Here is a 26,028-nt window from a genome sequence, read left to right on the forward strand (position 1 = left end):
CTGTGATGGGCTAGAGCAGGTTACCATGGCAATATGTGCTCTCCCCTGGAGACAGCACTTTATCCCACTTTCAGTGATATAAAACGAGTCCTTATGTTGGTTCCCTCCTCCCTTCCATCAGTTTGAAAAGAAATGAGGCTAATGTGATATGCTGTGGGTTTGGGAAAGATATCCTGGGTAAGAATTCATATGTTCAGTGTGTCGTACACATGAATGTGGGTGTTCACGTATTCTGTGTGTGCCTTGAGTATATGCATGTATTGTATGCGTGGATGCTGCTCAGAATATGAATGTTACTACCTTTGGTTTTTAGCAGGAATTTTGCATGGGTGCACACATATCTGCAAGAACCATTCATACATGTGTATATCAGTAGTGTTTGCATGAAGAGCAGACCAACACTGACAGATCCCTTAACAGTATCTCCTCTCTCCACATTTTACACTGATGGTCATTAATATCTCATTCATGGCTCTACATCATTTTCTCTCCATCCTCCCCATCTGACTCACTTTGTCTTAACATTGCATGTGTGGGGTCAGCCACATGACCACATTAATGATTCTGGTTATGATCTCCAGTGTGTGTGATTTCCTTATAACCATCTCCATGCTCCTCCCCACCACTACCCAAGCCCCTCAGATACTCTAAGGAGATCAGAAAGGCTGCTCTTCTCTTTAATCCCTTCCAGAGATCTACTTCTGGTATAAAGGCTGTAAGAGCCTTTCAGATTAATTCTCTAATATCCCAGGGGGAAAAAACATTTCCCCTTTTGGGGGATGCACATTAGCCTTCCAAAAGTAACGACTCTTTTAATAATCATGGCCCATCCTTCCCCTCCTTCACCTCTTCCTCTTCAAATGCTTTTTAATGCCCTTCATTGCAGAGACCATAAATTATGATCCATATCAAGAGATGGCTGGCACATTTCATTGCTCTCTTACAAATAGTAATGTACAGATGGTATGCAAAGGAACAGAGGTGTGTATAGGAATAAGTTTGTATATAAGTGTAGGTGATCAGCCTGTGCTAATATGTCTATTTGTCTGCTCCCTTTGTTATGTAGACTAGAGTACATGCCAGAGTGAGTGAATGCAATGTGTCTTTTTTTGAGCTAAAGAATATTCATTCCTTTGTATTGTTAAAACAGGAAGGTCAAGTTCCCTGTGGATCTAGTGCACTCAGTTACAGACCTTACATCAGTCCAGGAGTAGTTGTGAACTGGGTTTCTTTAACCTATACAGCTGATGGGAAGGAGTAGATTGTCATGCGGTAATATCAGTGACCCCACCTGTGAAATTTATCCACTTGCACAGGAGTTGTCTTAGCGCCTTTGACTGTTCATTTCATTTGCAAAAGATTCTGTGATGCTATTGGATTTTGTGAAGGAGTCAGGTAGTGAAGCAGAGACTGGATGGTGCTGGGTTGGCTGAGCTTCCCCAGATATGAGCATCCGGGAGGAGTCTTGTGCAAGGAGGAAAAATGAGAAGCACTTAAAGTCTGACTACAGTTTATTCACTTGCAAGTACATGAGGGCAGAGGCAAGTGAGAGGGACTAAACCCAGAGCCAGGTGTTCTGAACCCAGAAGCATGTTTTACTAATTGGATGAATGGAACAGCAGCACAGTTTATCTGTGTGTCTGAAAAGATGTGGAAATGCCCAGGACCAAGGCCTCTCTCGTAGCCTGTTCTCTTCTGCCACTAATTTCCAAGAAGATATTCATGCCACAGAGGAGATCTGCTTTTGTTCCTCATGTTCACCCTCTGTGTCACCCATTAACGGCTGCCTCTTTTTCAGCTCCCGATGGTACTTAGCCATGAGAGATGCATAGATACAGCCATATGCTGCTGCCACTACCATCATAATACACACGATGCCACAAACCACCCCAGCTATGATGACCGTGCCAATGGCTCGGCGCACGCTGACAGGCCGATATCTTTGTTTCTGGGGACAACCCACGTTGGCCTCCTCTTCTGGTTCAGGACTTGTTTTAGGTTTGGGAACAGATGGGGTTCCTTTACTGCAAGGAGGGCCAATATTGTCCAGTACAGTAGAGCTGTTCTCATCCTCCAGCTGGGAACAGTAGTTAAACATCTCCATGGGTACCATGCGCATATCTTTCCCCCGTAGCTCCTTAGGCAGGGTACATGCCAGCTGGTCTATCTTTCCTCCTATCCCATAAGAAAAAAAGCACACTTAGTACCTTATTTTGGTATCAGACCATATCATGTTCAGTGCAATAATACATTTCAATTCAGCTGTTGTGGCTCAACACTTGAATATAATGGGGTTATCCCATTTAGCTATTATGAGTCAAGAAATGTAGGATTATAGAGCCTTATAGTGAAAAGTTTGTCTGTAGGCTTAGATTCAGCCAGATCTCTCACTTTTTAAAAGTGGCTAACATCAAGCAATTAAAACAAGAATGAAAATATTTAAAAATAAAACAGATGTCAAATAGGTAAATTAAAGGATGTTATATCTGGGTTCAGATGATGACTGTCTCCATTCTAGCCTCCCAGCTCACAAGATTATAGAGAGACTTGGTGCCACAGAGGACAATGTATTTGGAAGTCAGGGATCTTTTTCGTGATGACAAGTGTGAGTCGCGAGACGGGGATAGTTGTCTTTGTGAAATATGCTACTAGATGTGGAAAATGGCGGCTTAGCCATCCTGTTTCCCCAGCCTTACACCATCAGTGGTGTTGACAGTACATGTGTGATGGCGCTGAGATTCTGCCCATAGACTGGAATATCTAACAGATTAGAGTCTCCTGAATAATGTGTGGCTAAACAAGAGTCCTCTTCTATATCCATTAGCAAAACAGATGATTGATTGCTGCTGCAGGAAATCCCACTATCTTTAACCCTTCATTGCTTTCTGTTTTAGTGTAATGCAAAGAGAATATCACATGCACTGCTGCTGATTGTTGTCTCTGCAAACATTTTATAGCAATGTTTAAGTGCTTTTGTCCCCAAAACAGGCTCCCAGTGTGACTTGGAAGAACAATTTGAGCAGCAATCAATCAATCAATCAATCATAATAATCATAATCATAATCTAATCATAATCTCATCATCATCATCATCATCATAAAAAAAACAACAAGCCAGTATCAAAAAGGGTAGCTTGCAATTACAGCTCATGCTTATAGCTCAAAATATAGTACTTCAACAGTTAGAAATACTTAACATTTCTTATCAGTAATATCAACATATTGCCACTTAATTGACACAAAGCTTACGATTCATTAACACTTTACCTTTGATATATGCTACTGAGCCATTTTTCTTACAGATGGAAGGACTTAGATACAAAATGATGGTGGCCAGAGCCCTGACTCTGTTGAAATAGTGAAATCCCTATTGAGAGAGCAGAGGTCATAGTTCACTGGGGAGTATCTCGCACATCATTGGTAGAGCTATGGTCAAAATTCAAACTGCATAGGCCTTCCCCCTGTTTTGTTTGGTGTTCAGCACCAGTGAACTAGCCTGTTTATGGAAAATATCTGAATGTCCTCCGTGTCATTGTTTTTGCATTTTAGCAAGTACATATTCTATTCTCACTGTGGTGATTTGTAACCAGTGAATTTGGAAACTCCAAAATGATCAAACGGACTTGAACCCCTCCTTATCTTGATCCCCTCAAAATAATCCCACAACTGTCAGCCTTTGCAAAGAGAACTGTGGATGAGAAGGTACTTGCAACTCAAACTACAACATGCTACTTTATGCTCTGTGGCATAACACAGCAGGATTATGATGCATCGTGACTAATCTCCTTGTCTGAGAATTGGAATTTGCATCAGCCTGATCTGTCCAACTTGTCTCACTTTTCTTTTTAGCTTCTTCTTTTCAGCCCTTTATAGACACCAAGGACTAGTAGGGAATAACCTTCAATATTGAGATTTGGACTTCTCTCAGTGTACCTACCTCGGTAAGAAAACCATTCCATCCAGTATTTGAAATCTCTCAGGTTACAGTCACATTCCCAGGGGTTGTCTCCCACTTTCAACTGCTGCAGGCTAACTAATGGCTCAAAGGTCACCCTGTCCAAATTCCGCAGGCGGTTTGACCTGAGGGAGAGCCAGTGGAGAGAGGAGAGGTCATCAAAGATGCCTGAGGGGATTTGAGCAAGCCCATTAATGGAGAGGTCCAGCTGATGCAGAAGAACAGTGTTCTGCAGAAGATCTTTGTCCAAGCTCCTGATACTGTTGTTCCTCAGCTGTAGTTCAGTAAGGTTCACTAGATCTCTGAAAATATTCTCAGGAAGTTGACCTAAGAAGTTGTTCGAAAGATCCAGTCTCTGGAGAGCAGAGAAATTGGAAAATGTTTGTCCAGGCAAGGTGCTGAGTTGGTTATTGAGGAAAAGGAAGGTCCTGGTATTTGTAGGTATGTCCAAGGGGATGGATGAAAGACCCAAGCCACTACAGTCCACCACTAGAGTATCGCTGTTGCACTTGCAAAGGGAGGGACAAGCAATGAGGGACTCGGCTGCACAGAATGAAAGCCAACAGGCAAGCACTACATAAGAAAAGAGGGAAAAAGAACATGTATTAAAACATCCTCAGTGGTGGAATGTATGCACAGTTTCACTTATCAAGCAGCCAGATGCAAAAATGTCTTCATATTAGTGACCAATGAGAAAGATCTACCTCCTGGCTTTTAGAGTGTCATGCCCAATTGGTTTGACCATATATAGGATAGTTTTTTAATACCCTCCATTCTGGCTTTACCACACTACTTGCAAATTTGTTTGTTTTGCCTCATCTGTTCAAGTAGACACCAGTGTTTCCTCTCTGTCTTTTTTAAATCCTTTCCCTGTTTGATTCTGTAATCAAACTGATAACCAAATGAACTTCCTCACAGACTGAATCCTTGCACTGCCAGATGGATTTCCACAGTGTGAGGTTCCTTTCAGCCTTTCTTGAGCTAGGAGGGCTAAGGAATACACAATCCTTACAGTTTTGTGTGGAACAAAGGTCAGTATATTCCCAGAGGACTTTGCTGCCTGATTTCAGTGTGCTCCAAAATCATAGACACATTAAATCCGAACATGATGGAAGGACAATCCAGAGCTAGAATAGACAATAGATAACTCTTTCTAAATCACCAGCTCTTTCTACACCATCAGAATCATTTTATTAATATTTAATTGCACACCTTTAAGATGAGCTTTAGAGAACAAGTTATCCATTCAGTGTGTTTTCTTGAGAACAGGATTGATTTGTAGTGGACAGAGATGATTTGACTCCAATACATATTTTAATGAATGTTTTGTTTAACATTTTGTAGTCAGAGATTCCTGGTTGCATGTGAACTACCAAAATACATACTAAATATCTAACAGCTAAAAAGGATAAGGTAGTAAAAAAAGGGAAACCTGGCACCATTTTCTGAAGGTCAACAAATGAGGACTCAAAGGAAGGAGCAAAACAGGCAATAAGTTCCAAAGACGTGTTCCCCCAAAGAAAATGCCTTTCTATCCACTTCCCTCAGTGGAATGATGGAACCATAAGAAGAGGTTTCTATCTGATTTTAATATCATAAAGGTGAATAAATGTTCCTGAAGTCAGCACCCTGTGATCTACAGTTGAAAAAAAGTATTTCAATCTGTTTCATTTTCTAAGAACATCATAGATTTTGGATTTGGGTTAAACCCAAAACCACTGACTATGCATATGGGCCTAAATATGATATGTAATTCATGGCCATCCTTTTTCTATAACGGACTAAATCCAGATCTTGCTTTTAGACCCTTGATTATTCTAGATACTTTGTACCTGATTCCCATACAGGCTTTGGCATTAAGTAACATGGTGTTTGTTAAACCATTTCAAGTTCCAGAGTTTGTAATCTGTAGGATTATTCATAATTTACTTCCTCTCAGTTAAGTGAATTGACATCTGCATATGTCCTGATTCATATTCCTACACCAACTTTCCTAACAAAAGCTATGGATTAGGCAGCAGGGCCAAAATGGAGGGGGGTGTCTATAGTGTACTCTCAGACCTCACAGCTGCTTTCCTACTAAGCAGAGGTCAGGGCCAATTGTCAAGACGTTACAAAGAATGCTATGTACCCTGAAAGCAGATCCTATTGGAACCACAGTTGGTATTCTCCAACTAGAGGTATTTAATTCCACTCAGGGCATCTCACTCTATGGATGTAGGGTGATGCTTGAAAGAACAAGAGGGAAGGGAAAGTGACATGAATTGTTCAAGTGATCCTGCCTTTCGTGGATGCTTGACGGAAGTACCATATTAATTATACAGTGATATCTGTGATGACGAGAGAACATTTAGCTGCTTTGTGTGCAGAGGAAGGTGAGAATGTATCAGGTAAGGCTGGATGGGTGACACGCTTCTATGTTCATTTAAGCAAATGCTTTCCTTTCAGCTACCCCCTAGCTGAGCTCCTCGGGATACTACCATTAGTGATGACATATTGCCGCCCTTCCAAAGATCTGGGTGCATAATTTGCTGAGAAGTTTAATTTACACCACAACTCTACTACTTAAGGATGGCAGAGAGAAGGAGGATCCCTGTCAGTGTGTCTTACTGAAGAAATGTGGACTCCAACATTATCTACTATGCTGAAAAAATAGTAAGGCCATGCTATGGTTTAGCAGGGGTACAGGTATGGGTACGTGGGTCTCAAAAGCTATTTTACCTTTAAAAAGTTATTGTTTCAAAATACAAACAAATAAAATCAACGTATTTTTTTTTTTAAAGCTATTTTACCTGTGAATGCTCAGTAGAGCAGCTAGGTAATTTTTGTCCCATGAAAAGCAGCAGTAGCTACTAAACAACAGTCTAAGTGAAATATTCAGCTCTTATGTTAAGAAAAGGTAATGATACTTTGTGGGGTGTTCAGGACTCTAGTAAGATGATCCAGGAATATAAGATTAAGCCTGGGCTCAGTGGCATTTAGAGTAAATAATTTATAATGGCAATCTAGGAGGCAAGGGTGCATAACAAAGGCAAGGCTCTTAGGCAAAAGGAAATAATTCCCTCAGCAAATATCATTGGCATTTTGCATTTTGACCTCTAGTCTTTCTTTTTGGTGAGAGTGTATACCCCCTGCTTAGCTTAACTCCATGTATCCTCATTAATGAAAAGAACTCTTTTTATAATGCACTGCAGAGATTTGCATGGTGGTTCACTGGAGTACACTTAGGCTGCAGTCTTTTACACACTTGCCTGGAAGTAATTCACATTGAACTTAATGGGACTAACTTCTAAGCAGGCATGCTGGTCTGGTAGCCTCACTTCTACTGTTCCTGCTATAGCATCTCCACATTCTGAAACTCTGGAGCTTATGCTCCAGCAGGAACTCTTCATCTTCACTGAGAAAATGAGCAATATGAATTATTTTGGAAGTTGTTAGTGGGAAAGAGAAGTTGGGGTGTGAATGCATGTATTCTACTGGACATGTCAACATTCCCCTACTGCAATTTTTCCCCTAGTTCCTTGATGCATCTCATGCCATAAGAATCACCACAATAGATAGTTTAATGGAATTGGCTTCAGAAATGATACCAACTAGACTTTTGCCTTTGACATTTGTAAAACTTGTGAATTTTATTAACATGGCCTGTAACATAGGAAAGAGCCACTTTAAAACTGTATAGTCCTTAGAAATGTGGCTATGTAATTTAAATAGCCTGGTGAATGCATAAGACATGGCTCTTGTGAACTGATGTGGTTACAGGTCACCTATCATTAGCGTAGAAGAACATCACATCTAGGCTTTTCCCTGAGAGAGTTTGGCATTCTCTGTACTGCAAAATAGTGGGTGCTATTTTTTAAGAGAGCAAAAATACTAACTTTTTGAAAACTATAATGTGGGTTGCTGTGATAGCAACATGCAGACTCCATAATTTAAAAAAAAAAAAACTTAAGGACTGATCGTGAGAGATAAGAGAGGTTCCCTTACATGTTGTGTATCCTTTTGCTGTTAGGAGCAAGATGGTACCCTCTCTTTTGTCATTGTTAAGCCCACTTAAATCATAACTTCTTAACACTGATTACAGATTGTACCATGTGAAAGCACTATAGCTTCTTTCTCTGGCATTACACTTCTTGCCATTCACTACATAGGGAAAAAACCTGACAGCCGGATCAGGATCCCCACAACTGAAGTAAAAACACTCCCTCCACCTTTCCCATTTATTTGAGAAGCAAGGGCCAGCCTCCTGTTTAGCAAACAACCTGGGTAGTACTTACAGCTGGTTTTTCTCCATCTCAGGGAAAGCCTGTTGCTCCACCAGTAGCCTCCACTCAGAGACAACATGATGGTTGCTGTTTTCCCCACGGTCTTGTGCCTTGTGCCTGCCAGCCAGGCTGGCACACGTTCTTGCAGAACTGAACAGTAATGTGGCTAATCTAGAAGACAAAAGCAGAGCATAGGTCCGTATGGCTATCAGGCATCTAACACAATCATATATAGGTCTAGAAGAGACCTCAGTGAAATTAACTGGCTGTACTATCAGGCAAGGTGAGGCCTCTTTAATAAGTTTTTTAGAAGTGTCCACAGATGATTGGCAGGAGGGAAGATTGCCTCCAAAATGGAGCTAGATATGTTTAGAGCAGTCTCAGCAATTGTTCTGGGATATCTGAATGCAATGAGCAAGCATGGCACCATTGTGGAAGTGCTTTCGAACTAACTACTGGTGAAGCGAGAGGTCAACAAGATGAGATGAAGTGGTTCAGCAAAAAGGCTAACGTCAACTCCGCCTACCCATCAATATGATAAAACTAATTTTTATTGTACCATAAGCAGAAAGCTTATGGTACAATAATAGACAAGGTGTACTGAACAAGTGCTGTTCACTGCTTTAAAAACAGTGAGATCAATGCAGATTTATTGAAGTTCTGAAGTAGGGAAATGTATAGCCTACAGGTTATTGTTGTTTTTTAAAAAAAGAGGTTTAATTTTTTATTTATTACATTTATATGTAATATAATTACATATATCCCAGAGGAGTTTAGGCACAGAGGTGGGTGGGAAGGGTTAAAGTTGCATTGTTGATCACTAATCACATAACAAATTATAACCAATGTGTGTCTCAAACATTCTCTGGAGTCTCACACAAATTGCAACAAATGTGCTACTTGGAGGAAGCATTGCACTTACAAAATATTGCACTTTTGAGAGCAGAAAAAATACAGTGTCACTACAACAGAAGAGTAATCTTGAAGGAATATGTGCAGATTATGTGCAACAAACAAGAAACAACCCTGGAAGAACTGATTGCATAGAAAAGCCTGTTAGTAGCCCTTTCCATTCCATGCCTGGCAGTATTACCTGAAGAAGTGTTTGCACTCCCCCTTCCTCTGTGGAAAAAAAATAAGTCTCCTTTAGGGAACACCTGGATTTGCCCTGTGCCTGCCTTGCATGTTTCCTGGGCATGTGTTAAGTTCAGAGCAGAGTCATGTATGGGACTCCTTATTGGAGGTTTCTTGCAGAGCTTGGAAAAGTTACTTTTTTGAACTACAACTCCTATCAGCCCAGTCCAGTGGCCATGCTGGCTGGGGCTGATGGGAGTTGTAGTTCAAAAAAGTAACTTTTCCAAGCTCTGGTTTATTTTATTTATTTATTTTATTATTTCAATTTATATACCGCCCTTAGCGAAATAGCTCTCAGGGTGGTTTCTTGCCAGCTAGATTGAAGAAGTCCTCCATTTAACCCCATCCCTTCTTTTCCCACTTAAGATACTGTCCCACACCCAAGCCCCCATCTTCCCCATAAATGATATCTTTCATTGTCAAATGCAATACAGATACATTGTACAAGGTCTTGGGTACCTCAGTTAATTTGTAGCAAGAGAAATCCCAGAAAATTTAAGCCTGTCTAAAAACTAAATCTTCTGACCCAAACATCCTGGTCTCTAATCCCAGATGTATGTAACTTCTCACTGGCAAGAGGAAGCCATTCTCTGTGTGTTTAGAGGCACCCTAGGCGCCAGTTCACACTGTAGATCAGTGGTAGAGAGTGCTTCCCAAGTTCAGTTCCTGGCATTTGCAGGTAGGACATGGAAAAACTGTCTGGGACCTGTGCCAGTAAGCATAAACAACACCAAAATAGTTGGAGCCATGGTCTGATGGTATAAGTTCCCTGTGCTCACCATTTGACACCCACAACATCAAGCGATGGCATGCATGTGTGACTGGGCTATCACAGGTCCAACACCCACACTCACTTCAAATATAATGCTCTTTAATAGTTCACATAGCCATCTGCCAGTGTATAGTAATCAAGAGTAGGGAAATCAAGAGAAGTATATGTATCTGTGAACCAGTGCTAGGACTACTATGTTCTATCCAAGGCTACTTCACATGTCCCCAGCATTCAAAAGAAGTTTGAAGACTAAATGCCGGTGAACCCCAATTGTGCCATCTCACCCACCCATTCCCGTGTTCATTTGTAGTGCCGCACCTGCGCGGTGTGGCTTACAGGGACTAGATATGCTAAAATCAGTGTTTCAGAACCCCAGGGGGAAAATAAGTACATAAAATGCATACAGCCAAGTCCCAGGGACAGGCTTGAGGCTCTTTTCTGTAGCTGAACTTCCATTTCCCCATATCTCTTCAGGGTGACAATGCGGATGTAATGCTTGCAACGGAATCCCCAGTTTTTTGGGGGGAGGGGTATTATACAGACTTAATTATGCAGCAGCTAAAGAACAATCAAATGAAAGCAGAGGTGGGGGGATGGCAGGAATTACATTTTCATCTAAAGGAGATGCCTGTATGTCAGGGGAGGTGAGCATCTTAATTAGAAACCCCCAGTATCATCAGTTTTATCCCCTCATGATTATAAGGAGCCACCATGACAACAGGTCCTCCCTCTGCCCTTCAGCTACCAAAGGCGGGGAGGAATGGGCAGGAGGGCGCACTGTTTCTGGGAAGCATCATTTACTCCTCTTCCTGCTGCCTTTTCAGATGTATTCAGGGGGCAGCCTTGCAACCCACCCACTATTGGCTCCGAATGGGCAAGAATGCCCACTAAAATTAGACTTCCTTCTCCCTCCCCCCCTTTTCTCCAATTCCTCCCCTGACTGTTCCTGGAAAAAATGTCTCCCTTTTGGCTTTATTTTTAGATTTGTATAATATGCCCGATGAATGTCCACATCCATCACTTTCCTTTCCACCACCCCTCCCCTCATTCATTTATTTTGATGTGCAATCAGATCCTCCCAAAAGCTCTTAAAATCACAAGGCACAGAGGGTGAGAGGATTTGGTGCGATTCGTGAAAGCTGTTGAGAGAGATAATCTGACACGAGGATGCTGAGGTGAAAGATATCAGGAACATTTACAAAATATCTGCCCCCCCATCCCAGAAAACAAACACACACACACCACCTTCCCGAAAAATTAGATGGAGTTGGACTCTGTCCTTGCACTTCCTTGCAAAAGGGAAAGCCTCAAGCCCTTTTGTGCTTACAAGAGCTCAGGGTCCCCACCCCAAGGCTCTGAACCAGCCCGCAGAGCATCCTTTCTTCCCTCTCCTCCTCTTCATCACACACCAGGAGCCCTTACCTGGAGATGCTCTGCTTCCCAGCCTGGCTCTGGGCAAATTCTACCTTTCTTCTCTTTCTCTGCCTCCTTGACTCCCAGCAAAGAGGCTTGCTCTTCTCCGAGTCTGTGTCCTATTTAACTCCCCTACCCCACAGGAGCCAGCAACAGAGTTAAGCTGACAGCCACAGAGACTTAGCTGGCTGCTCTGGATGGCTCGGCTAGATAGAGAGTTGATCAGTTTCAAATCCCGTTGTGGAATGAACCTGTCCTTCCCACCCTGAGGAATAAGGAACTGCCTGCCACTCTCTTTGCCTCTCTCCTTCCCACCCCCATCACTCAGCCTGGCTTTGCTTGGAATTATTATTATTATTATCTCTGATGGTATTGACAAGCCACCTGTGCAGCTGGGCTCAAGTACAAGCAAAGAGCAGAGCTTGGAAAAGTTACTTTTTTTAACTACAACTCCCATCAGCCCAATCCAGTGGCCATACTGGCTGGGGCTGATGGGAGTTGTAGTTCAAAAAAGTAACTTTTCCAAGCTCTGGAAAGAGACTACGCCTTTCAAAAGGGCAACTTATGGACCCTGCCACCTGATTATGTTGAGAACTCCAAGGCAGAAAACGTATTTATTTTTTTAAGAAGCACTGGAGCTTGAGCGGGAGCCATGCCAGCCTCTAACCATGAAGCACTTTCCCAGACTCCTGTGTAAATTGGCTGTTGTTCTTTCTTAGGGCTGGTTTGCACATATGCATGTTCCTCACTTGGTGACTGTGGCATCATGATGAACTGCCTGTGTGAATGGGCTGTCACAGATCATACACCTCGCCTGCATCTTTCATATTACCACACAGTGTTTTTTTTCAGTGGAGTGTCAGCTCACATTTTCAGCTAATATTTATCAAACTAAGTGCACAAAATCAGGAGATGTACAGGAATGGGAGGAAAGACATTTTACATGTTTTCAAAGGCACTGTTCTCATTATTACTTCATATGTTCCATGGCTGTGCTCTGGTATTAAAAACAGATTCTACGGCTGAGCACTGATGAATTTTGGCTCAAATTAAGCTGTGGGGAAAGTTTAAACTGCCCTCTCCCCACTCAACCCTAGAATTTTTTTTCAGTGCCATGAGGCTGTTTCTGAGCATGTGCAAAGTGCATTTCATGTAACATTGAGTCATCACAAAACGATATACATTTACTGTCTCTCTTTTTGCATATGTGTGTGCATGCACATACACCAAAACCAATATATCTCTGATCAGATGGCAAAGTATCTAGGTTAGAGAGTATAACTGCTTTGAGTAAATCACCCTTTTTTTTAGAAATTAGCACTGTTTTCTAGGGTTACCCCTTTTAAAAAAAGTTAAAATCTATTTGAACATCAAGATTTGTCATGATAGAATGGTTTATCTGGCAGACATTATACATAATTAGCAATAATTCAGGAATGATAGTATCCCCTATTTTAATTAATAGACTCTTGCATCCATAATCAATTTCATTTATCATTCATGATTACTGTAATTATACTACTGCTAAAAAGTCTGCACATAGAGAGTTATAGTAACAGGGTTGTATTCAATTACGTCCCACTCAGAGCAGACCCACTGAAATTGATGAACCTAAGTTCATTAACTTCAGTGGGTCTACCACCCATAGTCTTTTGACTGTGTGTGTGTGTTGTTCTACCATCTCAAAACTTGATCAGATAGGCATTTCTAATCATGCAAAAAATAACCAATCGTATTTGCACAGTTGGAGAAGTAATTTTGCTAACAAAATTGTGCAGTGACTATTTTTGCAGTGATTAGGAAGTTAAACATCTTTTTCATGTTCTTGCTTTGCCAACAACATCATTCAGACCCTTCATCAAAATGTCTTTTTTGGAAACAAAATACCCTTAATTATTTCTTTCCAGAAACTTTAGAATCTTTGTGCTGTTAATAATAGCACAGGAGAAAAAATTAAACAAGTAACCTTTTTTTTCTAGAACAGAGATATGTTCTTGGGTAAAACTGTACCTGTTGAATTTCTGCTCATCCTACCAATTAAAGGCAAGTTAAAGCAGGGGCAGCCAGCATGATAACATCCAACAACAATTGGACTCCAACTCCCATCAGCCCTAGCCAGCATGGCCAATGGTCAAGGCTTATTGAAGTTGTAGTTCAACAATATGTGGAGGGAACCATGTTTGCTCCTTATGAGTTATAGGAACAGAGCTATTGTCAAAGAAAAAAGGAGAGGTAGCAATTGTGGTCTTCCCTTTGCAGCAGCTTCTGTATCACTGGTCTTCAGTTAGTGGGTCATGAGCAACTTGACCTAGGATAAGCGACATAAGCACTATCTGGGGGGGGGTTAAGGGAAAGAGGAAGACCATAGGGGGTGAGGGATGATGTGCAAAAGAGGACAGGGCTCCTATGCCATGGTGTAAGTTTCTGTTAAAGGTGGGCCTTGTGTCTGAAAAGAATTGCTGCTCATCATAACCATCACCTCCCTTTTGGGAAGGACTATGGCATAATGATAGAACTTCTGCTCTGTATACAGAAGGTCCCAGGTTCAATCCCTGGGATCTCTAGATAGGGTGAGACAGACCCCTGTCTGGCACTCTGGAGAGTCAATGTAGATACTGAGCTAGATGGACCAATGGTCTAAGGCAGCTTCCTATGTTCACAAATGTGAGTACTGTACTCAGATCAAACCATGCAATAAAGTATATCTGACCCTGATTTGGAATTGAATATGTCGATTAGGTATTAGATACTGATGAATCAAGGCTATTAATACACACCCCTGCACAGGGTGGACTGTGGCTTTAAATCTCTAACTTGTATTGCCATCTCAAATGATTGAGGTTGGAGTTAAGTATTACTGTGCAGTGACATTTAAATGTGTAGTCACATGTCCCTGAACAGACACAGGGTATCAATCTGGAGAAAGCTAGGTACAGCATACGGCTGCAATCATAAGCATCTTATGTAGAAGTAGGCTCCCTTAAAATAAATGGGATTTACTTCTAAATGAGTGTACGATCAGGGTGTAAATCCTGTTGAAATATACAATTATGCATAGATTTAGCTGTGTGGGTAGTCCAGTAGTGTAGTGGTAAATCCAGAAGTGCTGGGTCCTTTCATGATAGTCATGCTACCCCCTCCCCCAGCCATGCCCCCTCACTCACTAGATTGCTTGCTGCTGTCTTCACATTCCTCAGTCCTTCCCAGGCATACCTTCTCCTACAACAGATGTCCCTAGGAGTCAATCAGCAATGAAGGGGGGGGGGTGTTAGCTACTGAGAATAATCTTCTCAGTAGCTCACTCACCTTTCACTATGATTGGCTTCAATCATCAGGAAAGGACAAGGAAGCATGTTAGAAGGTTCTCCTCAGTAGCTATCACACTCCCTTTTCATGCTGATTGGCTCATGGGATGCTGGAGACATGGGGGCCCTGCTGAGACCCTGCTCCCAAAAAAGTAAGGGGTCTAATACCCCCAAGACCCTGGATGGCTATAACCCTGGAGTAGTCGTATTTGGAAGAGCTTGCTTTTTGGACAAGGAATTGGGTTATGGATGGTTCATTGGAACCTTAAAACTCTGTGACTTCAGCAGGTTTTACAGCCCAATCTTAAACATGTTTAAGTCCTCCTGAGTCAAGTTGGATCTTTTCTAAGCAAGTCTGCAGTCCTGACCATGCTTACTAGAGCAGTACTTTTCCCCCTCATGGACCACTTGAAAGTTGCTGAGCGTCTTGGTGGACTACTTAATGATTTTTCTGCCTATTGTAACAATTGTATTGCACTGTGCTAGATGTTGTATGATTTAAAATTGTATTTCCATTGCCTTATACTTCCACTTCCCATACATTGCATTCAATTTTATTACAACCTGAATGTCATAGAATTTATATTGTAACACCACAACACAATGCAAGAAATAAAAGAAGCAATGAAAATACAATAAAAACCAAAATGAATATTTAATGGACCCTCGGATGACAAAGGAGTCAACTGTGTGCTAAAGAGGATAAGGAGACTGCAGAGAAGCTGAATGAATTCTTTGCACCTGTCTTTTCAGTGAAAGATATAGAGCAGATCCCTGTCCCAAAACTAACTTCTGCTGGAGGAGATTGGAGGAACTGAGAGAAACAGTGGTGATGAGAGACAAAGTTCTGAGCCTAATAGACAAAATAAAAACTGACAAGGCATCCACCTGAGAGTTCTCAAAGAACTCAGATGTGAAATTGCTGATCTTCTGACAAAAATATGTAATGTATCCCTCAGATCAGCCTCCATACCTGAGGACTAGAAAGTGGCCAGTGTAACACCAATATTTAAAAAGTGATCCGGGGGGGATCCTGGAAATTACAGCCCAGTTAGCTTAATGTCTGTACCTGGAAAACGTGGAAAATATTGTTAAAGATAAAATAAGCAAACATATCGAAAAACCAGTCTTGCTGAAGCAGAACTAGCAAGGCTTCTGCAAGGGTAAGTCATGTCTCACTAACGTATTAGAGTTCTTTGAGAGTGTCAACAAACATCTGGGTAGAAATGATCCTGTTGACATAATGTACTCGGACAATCAAAAAGCTTTCAACAAAGTACCTCACCAAAAACTCCTGAGTAAGCTTAGCAGTGAAGGAATAAGAGGAGAGATCCTCTTGTGGATCAGGAACTGATTAAGTAATAGGAAACAGACCGTAGGAATAAATGCCCAGTTCTCTCAGTGGAGGTATATAGTAAGTGGAGTCCCCCAAGGATCAGTATTGGGACTTGCACTCACCACCTAGAGTTAGGGATGAGCAGTGAGGTTGGTGGCCAAGTTTGCTGATGATACTAAATTATTCAGGGTTGTTAAAACAAAAAGGGATTGTGAAGAGCTCCAAAAGGACTTCTCAAAACCTAGTGTATGTGTGGTAAAATAGCAAATGCAATTCAGTGTAAACAAATGTAAAGTGATGCATGTCAGGGCAAAAAAAAATTGCATATATGCTCATAGGGGTCTGAACTGCTGTGGCTGACTAAGAGTGAGACCTTGGGATCCTAGCGGATAGCTGGATGAAGATGACAACCCAGTGTGCAAATCTATGGTGCGACTGTATTTGGAATACTGTGTACAGTTACCTCACCTCAAAAAGGATATTGGAGGGTTGGAAAAAGTTCAGAAAAGGGCAACCAAAATGATCAGTGGGATGGAGCAACTCATCTATAAGGAAAGGTTGCAGCATTTGAGACATTTCATTTAGAGAAAAGGCGAGTAAGAGGTACCATGATAGAAGTTTATAAAATTTTGCCTGGCATGCAGAGAGTGGATGGAAAGTTTTTCTCCCTCTCTGACATCAAATGTTAAATATTAGAAGATTCAAGATGGACAGAAGAAAGTACTTCTTCACAAGCACAGTTAAACTGTGGAATTCCCACAGGAAGCAGTGATGAACACCAATTAGGGGATTAGACAAATTCATGGAGGATTAGGCTATCAATTACTACTAGCCATGATGGTTGTGCTATCCATCCACCATCAGAGGCAGAATGCTTCTGAATACAAGTTGCTGGAAATTGTGAGAGGCGAGAGTGCTGTTATGCTAAGGTCCTGCTTGTGGGTTTCCCATAGGCATCTGGTTGGCCACTATGAAAACAGGATGCTGGACTAGTTGGGCCACTGGCCTGATCCAGCAGTCTCTTCTGATGATGTAGACAAGGTGCTTGCGATTATGTAGCCAGCAACGTGTCCTCTTGACCCTTGCCCTTCTTGGCTTATTAAAGCTTGCCGAGGGGGGTTGACCGAGTGGATCCAGGATGTGGTCAATGCATCATTGTGGGAGGGAGTGGTTCCAGCCACCCTGAAAGAGGCGATGATCCAACTGCTCCTGAAAAAGCCCACCATGGACCCATTGGTCTGCGACAATTACCGACCAGTCGCAAATACCCATTTCTTAGGGAAGGCGATTGAGAGGGTTGTGGCACAGCAATAGCAAGTACTCTTGGATGAAAGAAATTATCTTGACCTGTTCCAGTCTGGGTTCAGGCCTGGTTATGGGACTGAATCAGCCTCGGTTGCCCTGATGGATGACCTTTATCGGGAGAAGGACAGGGGGAGTGCGACTCTGTTACTCTTACTTGATCTCTCAGCAGCTTTTGATACCATTGACCATGGTATCCTTCTGGGCCAACTTGGTGAGATGGGTATCGGAGGCACTGTTTTACAGTGGTTCCAATCCTATCTCCAAGGTCATTTTCAGAGAACAGCATTGGGTGATTGTCTTTCGGCCCCCTGACCGTTGTGCTGTGGGGTGCCACAGGGTACCATCTTGTCCCCCATGCTGTTTAACATCTATATGAAGCCCTTGGGAGCGGTCATCAGGAGATTTGGGGTGAGGTGTCAACAATACGCTGACGATACCCAGCTCTATTTCTCTGTAACATCTGATTTGGGAGAGGCCATGAAAGCCTTTGAATCCTGAATCTGAAAGAGTCTGAATCCTAGCAAGACGGAAGCACTGTGGGTTGGTGGTTCCCAAGTTCAGATAATTGGTCAGTTGCCTGCTTTGGATGGGTCGTATTCCCTCTGAAAGAGCAGGTCCATAGTCTGGGAGTGCTCCTGGATCTATCTTTGTCACTAGAGGCCCAGGTGACCTCAGTGGCTAGGAGTGCCTTTTACCAGCTTCGGCTGGTGAGACAGCTGCAGCCATTTCTGGACCGGGATAGCCTGACCACTGTTGTCCTTGCCCTGGTAACCTCCAGACTGGATTACTGTAATGTGCTCTATGTTGGGCTGCCCTTGAGGTTGGTCTAGAAGCTACAGCTGGTGCAAAATGCGGTGGCAAGAGTGCTCACTGGGGCAGGATATTGCCAACATGTCACCCCGCTGCTGAAAGAATTGCACTGGCTGCCCATTTGCTACTGGGCGAAGTTCAAGGTGCTGGTTTTAGTGTACAAAGCCCTATACAGCTTAGAACCAGGATACCTGAAAGACAGTCTTATCTCTTATATACCCAGTCGATCACTGTGCTCTGCAGGTGAGGGCCTCCCGCAGATATCATCTTGTCAGGAGGTCCATTCTGCACAACATAGGAAATGAGCTGTAGTGTGGCAGCACTTACCCTGTGGAATTCCCTACCTTTAAATATTAGACAGGCACCATCTCTGTTACAAGAGGCTACTGTAAGGACAGAATATGGAGAAACCGATTGCTTTCCGATCAGAAAGGGTGTGAGACAGGGTTGTATTTTATCACCCTATTTATTTAATCTATACGCAGAACATCATACGGAAAGCAGGATTGGACCAAGCTGAAGGATGTGTGAACGTCAGCTGAATGTCAGAAGACTAAAGTAATGACAACAGAAGATTTATGCAACTTTACAGTTGACAATGAGGACATTGAACTCATCAAGGATTATCAATACCTCAGCAGTCATTAACCAAAATGGGGACAATAGTCAAGAAATCAGAAGACTAGGATAGGACTGGGGAGGGCAGCTATGAGAGAACTAGAAAAGATCCTCAAATGCAAAGATGTATCACTGAACACTAAAGTCAGGATCATGCAGACCATGGTATTCCTGATCTTTATGTATGGATGTGAAAGTTGGACAGTGAAAAAGGCAGATAAGAGAAAAATCAGCTCATTTGAAATGTGGTGTTGGAGGAGAGCTTTGCAGATACCATGGACTGCGAAAAAGACAAATAATTGGGTGTTAGAACAAATTAAACCAGAACTATCACTAGAAGCTAAAATGATGAAACTGAGGTTATCATACCTTGGACACATCATGAGAAGACCTGATTCACTAGAAAAGACAGTAATGCCGGGGAAAACAGAAGGGAGTAGAAAAAAAGGAAGGCCAAACAAGAGATGGATTGATTCCATAAAGGAAACCACAGACCTGAACTTACAAGATCTGAACAGGGTGGTTCATGACCTCTTGGAGGTTGCTGATTCATAGGGTCGCCATAAGTTGTAATCGACTTGGAGGCACATAACAACAACAACATTGAAGACCTTCCTCTTTCAACAACCCTTTTAAGTGGAGACTTGGAATTGCTTTTTAATATGTTTGTAAACCTTTTTTAAAAAAAAATGTTTTAAACCTTTTTTCTTTTTTAAGATGTCTTCAAAGCTTTTTTAAAAAAATGTTTTTAAAGATGTTTTGTTTTAATGTATTTTAAAGTGTGCTTTTATGATGTTTTAAAGTGTTTTTAGTGCTTTTGTTTGCCGCCCTGGGCTCCTGCTGGGAGGAGGGATATAAATTAGAATAAATAAATAAATACATAAATACATGTTTTTATTTATAAAAGTATCTATATATAACTATTCATAAAATATCAGGGCAGTGTACAGCAATATAAAACCATAAAAAGAGTACCGAACAATTTTAAATAACTGCATAGGCCTGTCGGCATAAAATAAGTCTTCAAGACATGCCTGAAAGTCGAAAGCAAGGATACCTGCTGAATCTCTGCTGGAAGAGTGTTCCACAGCATGAAACTGGTGGCACAAAATGCCTGACTTCTGGATGAGGCCAATTGGGCCTCTGTAACATGGGGACAAGTTGCATTGACCTGGCTTGCTTGCTTCAGAGTGAATATCTTCAGTGTTGTGCTGCCAATGTCCGTAGGACTGCAGTCACAAGCAGGTTTAACTTCGAGGCACTTATTGGTATATACATTTTCTCCATCATTTACAATAGTTTAAAACAATAATACTGTGAAATAAAAATGTGTATGAAAACACATCTGCTGACATCATGTGCAGCCAGATAGTCTCATCCACACACACTTGGAATCTTCATATACTAATATGCAAAGATATGGTAAATCCTCTTCTTGTATTTATGTAGGGAGAGGGAAACATTGCACAGATACGTACTATTATCTCCAGCATAAATACTAAGGATTAAGGCTCAAGTGAGACAATACTGAAGTGAGACAAAGTGTACATCATCCCACTTTTGCTTCTGGTAAACAGTTTTTCCTATTGTTTTAAAACCCTGTGATCCTGGAGCAATATCTTATCAGAGCCCCGGAGGCAGTGTGGGGGAATTAAAATGAAGACACTCAAAAGAGCACTGAGCCCATGTGGCTGTAGTCTAGGGTTGCCATATTGCCCGGATAGCCGGGTTTTACCCGGATTCTATGCATGCCACCTGGCGCCCGGCTACCTCCTTACGTGGCCCGGATTCTCAGCTTTAATTTAAAAAAAAAATTAAGTTTCCAGGTGGTCTGGTTCTCGAGATAGACATAAAAACGTCAGCCACCCCCCTCGACTGTTAAATCTTTCTTTAAACAGTACTGTACTATAGCACTTTGTAGCTTTAACCCCGCCCGTTCAGCATTGCAGCCAATCAGGGATTGTGTTAGTTTCATTGATTTGAGGCAGTGTCTAGAAAACAAAATGGTGGTTTCACCCCCCCCCCCGTTTATCTGAAAATCTCATAAATTGGGTAAGTATATACATTTCAGTTTTTTTTCCTCTTGTGTGCAGGAGTCAGAGCTTGGGCAGTGTTTTGAAAACCTTCCCAATACTTGCTTTTGTAAAAGCAATGCTAATCCCATATGCCCAAAGTAAATCCCATTTAATTCAGTAGGACTTACTTTGAGTAGACATGGTTATGAATGTGCTCAAAATCAATGGGACTTTGGAATGAATGTAAAAAAGAATTATGTTTGTGTTCTAACTCTTTCTGTCTCCAGTCCAATTTTAAAGCAAGTAGGAAGGGCTTACTTAGGTATTACAGTTTTTATTCTGTAGGAAAGTAATACTGATTTTTTTAAAACTAATACTGATTTTTCTGCAATGACCAACTGGTTTGACAATAAACTATTATATGGGCTGTATGTATTTATACATCTGCTGTGTGTGCGTGTGAGTGTATGGAGTCTTTCCAACACCCCTGTGAGGTAGGGTTGGAAACCAATGCAGCTCACAAGAAGAAATAAAGCCATTTAAAATCCAATGACCATAAAACAAGTATAAACAGTTGCAAAACAGCGTAAAGTGGCATGATTCGGAATTTTGGGTTGTGTGAATGAAGTTGCTTATCACTTGAGGTTGCAGTTCTGTCCCTGTTTGAGTAAGCCCCACTGAATACGCTGGGACTTGCTTCTGAATAAATAAACTTAGGATTGCACTATAAATATCTTTACAGTTTGTGTAAATAATAAATATATTTGATAGTCATGCTTATATACATATTTCTTCATTTATCATATTTTTGGTTTTTGGTTAGGAATCCTGACTGGTTGCGAGATGCTTAGTTTTTTGCCTTACTCATAGGAATCTTGTTGTGGTTGGTATGGTATTACATTTAGGAAAGTGTTACTGCCTTCTGTGTTTTTTTTTCCTATTTGCATTTCACTTATCTTTAACCTCACTCCGTTACAGCCATAGAAGCAACAGCAGCATATGCAAGATAATTAACTCCCATTAGTGATAAGAACAAGAATTTATAATTATTATTTCAATTAAAACAAGAGGCTTCTCAATACTTTGAAGAGGACCAGATATTTATTTTCTTTCTGAGCCCAGGACTGGGTCTTTCATGATGCCCAGGGAGCAGGAGAGTAGTCGATAAGAGAGACATCCTGGCATCGGTAATCTAATTAGCAAGGTATGTGTGGGGTTGTTGCACACTTCCAGGCCCAGTTTCATTTTGAGTATGGAGGTGGAACCTGTGTAGATGTGGTTGAGAAATTTTGAGTTAAGCAAAGCTCTGCTTTTATAAAACCTAAGAAACATACAGATACTTTGAATGTCTGAGTGCCTGCACCAGTGGAATACTGGAGGAACTTGTAAAACTTGCTGCAACAGTATTTAGAACTGAGCATGTGGTGTGAAAGACTCCTTTTCCTAACATTTTGGCTTGTTTTTCTCCACCCACCACATCTCTGAAATATATTGTATATGTTATGGTTAACCGTGCTGCTGCCCTGACTTACTTTATGTTTGTTGCTATTTTGTGTTTTTATTATGTTTTTATATTGATTGTGTATTTTTATTGTTTTTACTATATTAGTAAGCTGTGCTGAGCTCTGTTTTTAACAGCAAAAGGGCAGGATATAAATTCTCTTAATCAATCAATCAATACTCCATAGTGTTGGAAACTAGAGTCTAGGCATTTATGGCTGAAAATGTTGCTTAAAAAAAAAAGATTTCTCACATCTTTCCCCAGTTTTTGGTGGTAATTCCTAGGCACAAAAACAAAACAACTGGACAATCCAAATATTAATATGCAATAATTTGCATAATATGCAAATAATGTGCAAATAATTTGCATAATATGCAAATTAACCTGCCCGGATTTGTGGAACTGGAATATGGCAACCCTAGTGTAGTCAGCATTTTTGATCAATGGCAAGGAAGGCAATGGGACATCCTGAGGGCACAGGCCATTGGCAACTGCCCAGTGGTATTAACTGTGTCTAGACATTGGTCTTCAGTTGTTGGATCATAATCCAATTTGTGTCTGTACTGACTGACAAAGATGGGACACACCAGCAGCATTATGCACATCTTTTGGAGATAAGAAAAAGCGAAAGATAGAGAGAAGGTGAACAAGAGAAAATGCATGCTTGATAGATAAAAATACTGTGTTAGATTTACAAAAATTAAAAGTGGGACCAATTTTTCAGCTTAAGGTTACAACTCTAGGAGGTCAGTAATCTAGAGAGCTTTTTAAGGATACCCAAACCAAAACATTGTGGTCCATAACAAAAATATTAAAATTTACACCTAGCCAAAAATAAATAAATAAAACCCAGTCCCTTGGAGTTAAATGGCTCAGGAATGAATTCATCTCTGCTGCAATTAGAGGCCTGCCCTGACAAATACTGCCAAAATGATAATCTGTTCTTTAGTCCTAAAATGTTTGATATCACTCTTTGTTTTATACTTACTTATTTCATACTTGCATTAGAAGCTAGAAACAAAACACTAAAACAGATGAAGGCCATGTAGATACACGGCACTGCATTTAGAACAGCAACCTGAAAATCTGAGAGGTTTTCCTCTAGATTCTTGGCATGCTACCCACAGCTAGTTTAAACCCTCAGCTTCTCCAGAATTTTATCTTTCATTTTTTAAAATAAAATACTCCCTTGTCATGCCAAAGATTCTAGGGGAAATGCACAGATAGTATTCTGCCCAATTGTTTAAAGAGAAGAAAGTCTCCTGCCTTCTAGCCAGTGAGGGGAAACTACTATTATGGTAGATATATAATTGACCAATGAAGAAATAGGGTTAGTGCTCATTTCAAATTGGCTGAATCAGAGTGGAAAACTATGTGATCTGAAATCACATTCTTCTAGAGTGGCAATGGTTTCTCATAATCAAAGGCCCTCAGTATCCCTCTCTCCATCCCAGACCATTGGCTGCACTGGCTGGAGCTGATGGGCATTGCAGTTAGGGCTGGCACTAGAGGGTGGCCGGTTAGGCCCTGGCTGAGGGCCCCTGCAGCCCAAAGGGGTCCCTGAAGTGCCCCTTCTTAGGATAAGACAGTAGTGCTCCCTTTCTGTGATCCGCAGCACCATCGAGTCCTACAACCCAACTCTGCCACAGATCTTGGAGAAGGAGCTCCCAGGCACACCCACCCTGTCAGCTCTGCACTGAGACAGCAGTGCCGGTGGGGCTGGAAATGCCTGGGTCGTTAGCAGGGGAGGAAAGTCCTTAGCCGGCAGTCTGGTTGTAAATCTGCCAGGCAAACGAGGAGGGAACCTGATAAGGGCCAGGCCTGTCTGAAGCTTACTTTCCAAGTCCGAAGTCCAGAAGCGAGGTCAGTAGAGGTCCGGGATCAATTGCCAAGGGGTCAGTCCAAGAGATGCTGCAGGAAAACTAGGTATACACGAGCCACGCCTGACGTTGCAGTCAGCAACAAGCTGAAGGCAAGGGGTGCCTTATAAGGAGCAGGTTTGACAGCAGGTGTGAGCCCTCAGCATTTGGGCCTTAAGGAGACAGGCCTGCCTCTCTTCTGCCTGACCTTCTGCTGTCTACGTTCTGCAGGTGAGGGGGGAGTATCCTGTTCACTGTCTGTGTCTGGCTGCAGGGCCTCTGCTGTATCTGGGGTGCTCTGCAGCAGAGGGGGAGAAGGAGCTGGATTCTCAGGAGGCTCCTCCGTGTCTCCTTCTGGGTCTGCTGCTGTTACTCCCGAGTCATCCTCATCTGAGGAGGCCTCTGACGGGGCCATGACACACCCCACCATACAAACAGCACAGACTTCAATAAGCCTGCCCACCCACCCATCCCCCCTACCTATCCCGTCCATGTGAATGCTGTGTGCGCTATGTGCGCATGCCTGCCATCACCCAAGATGGCGGGGGGGGCTTCCCTAAGGAGCTGACATCCCCACCGCCATCTTGGTTAATGGCAGGCATGTGACCGATGCATGCATGTCATTCACACGACATGAGAGGTAGCTGGGGGTGCGTGAGTGGGCTTATTAGCCACACCGCGCTTGTATCGGGAGGAGTTGGGCTACAGTGCTGTGGGCACAGGGCAGGTTAGTGCCCAAGGGCCCAGTCATGCCTGGCACCAGCCCTGATTGTAGTCCAAAACACCTGAAAGACACCAGGTTGGGGGAAGGCTGTCCTAATTATATGTTATAATTATATGTATCTTGGTCCAGAAAGTGCGGTGGGGCTGTTCAATAGATTTTATGAACTTGGAGGTTGTAGGGGGCCTTAATTTCCTGGAAGGAATCAATCTAATGAGTGAGTCTTCTTCATGTCCCTTCCAGATGTACGTGTTGCATTTTCAATGTTTCAAGTGTATGGAAATATATCATATAGGCTGGTCCCCACTAACACATGTAGATCCTCTGTACTGTGGTCCATTCTGAAGAATATGGCCAAAGGGGCTTTAAAGCATTTGTGGTATGGTTAAGATTTACCCTTCTCTTTTCTATACAAAATAGGTTTCTCTGGGAGTTGCTGGTAGAGCTTGTGGGATTCATAGTCTGTGGCATGAATGGTAGAATTTTGGGATATGGATGGACAGTGGAACTTGCCTATAGCGTTTGTTTCTACTGCAGATGTTGATTTTCCATATCTCAGGTTATTACCCTCTATTTATAGATCAATGAATTTTATATTCTGCCCAATATCATAAGTTCTCTGGACATCTTACAATAAAAAATTACTTACAATTGTGTAAACGCTTCCATACAAAATTAAAAGCATGGTTTGCCCTAAAGGCAAAAGGGGTTGCCAACTCTGTCTGGAGCTTAATTATCCAAAATAGAGCTAGAAAAGAAGGTACATCGTTCATTAAAAACGTCTAAATCAAGGTATCTGGTTTGTAATTATTTTGAAGCTGGCTGAAATTAATTAGACTTACTCCCAACTACATGTGTGTAGGATTGCAGCCTACATATTACTTCTGCTAATTATGAAGGCACCACATTTTCTCCTAACGAAGGCTAAGCTTTACAAACAAAGACAGAGACTGTTTTGTTTTTGGTGCACAACCGCAAAAGGTTTATGATTTGAAAGGAAAATGAAGTCGCTAGTCTGCT

At 41.9% G+C, this 26,028-nt stretch overlaps 2 protein-coding genes across 3 annotated transcripts in view; one reads left to right on the top strand and one right to left on the bottom strand.

The window, feature by feature from the left end:
• Nucleotides 1-26,028, top strand: part of CACNA2D4 (calcium voltage-gated channel auxiliary subunit alpha2delta 4) — a 270,960-nt gene that overhangs the window by 118,947 nt on the left and 125,985 nt on the right.
• LRTM2 (leucine rich repeats and transmembrane domains 2) lies at nucleotides 1,468-24,315 on the bottom strand. Of its 2 annotated transcripts, none has more exons than XM_061638627.1 (4): nucleotides 24,265-24,315; nucleotides 8,232-8,390; nucleotides 3,937-4,527; nucleotides 1,468-2,175 (listed from the first exon to the last, which is right to left on the bottom strand). In XM_061638627.1, the coding sequence occupies exons 2-4, from the start codon at nucleotides 8,296-8,298 to the stop codon at nucleotides 1,721-1,723; spliced, it is 1,113 nt and encodes a 370-aa protein (XP_061494611.1). In that variant the 5' UTR covers nucleotides 8,299-8,390; nucleotides 24,265-24,315; the 3' UTR covers nucleotides 1,468-1,720. The 2 variants fall into 2 exon arrangements, with proteins under 2 accessions (XP_061494611.1, XP_061494610.1); XM_061638626.1 differs by lacking the exon at nucleotides 24,265-24,315 and adding an exon at nucleotides 11,548-11,763.

The sequence above is a fragment of the Rhineura floridana genome, chromosome 8, assembly GCF_030035675.1.
Source record: "Rhineura floridana isolate rRhiFlo1 chromosome 8, rRhiFlo1.hap2, whole genome shotgun sequence".
In the NCBI taxonomy this organism is placed as follows: Eukaryota; Metazoa; Chordata; class Lepidosauria; order Squamata; family Rhineuridae; genus Rhineura; species Rhineura floridana.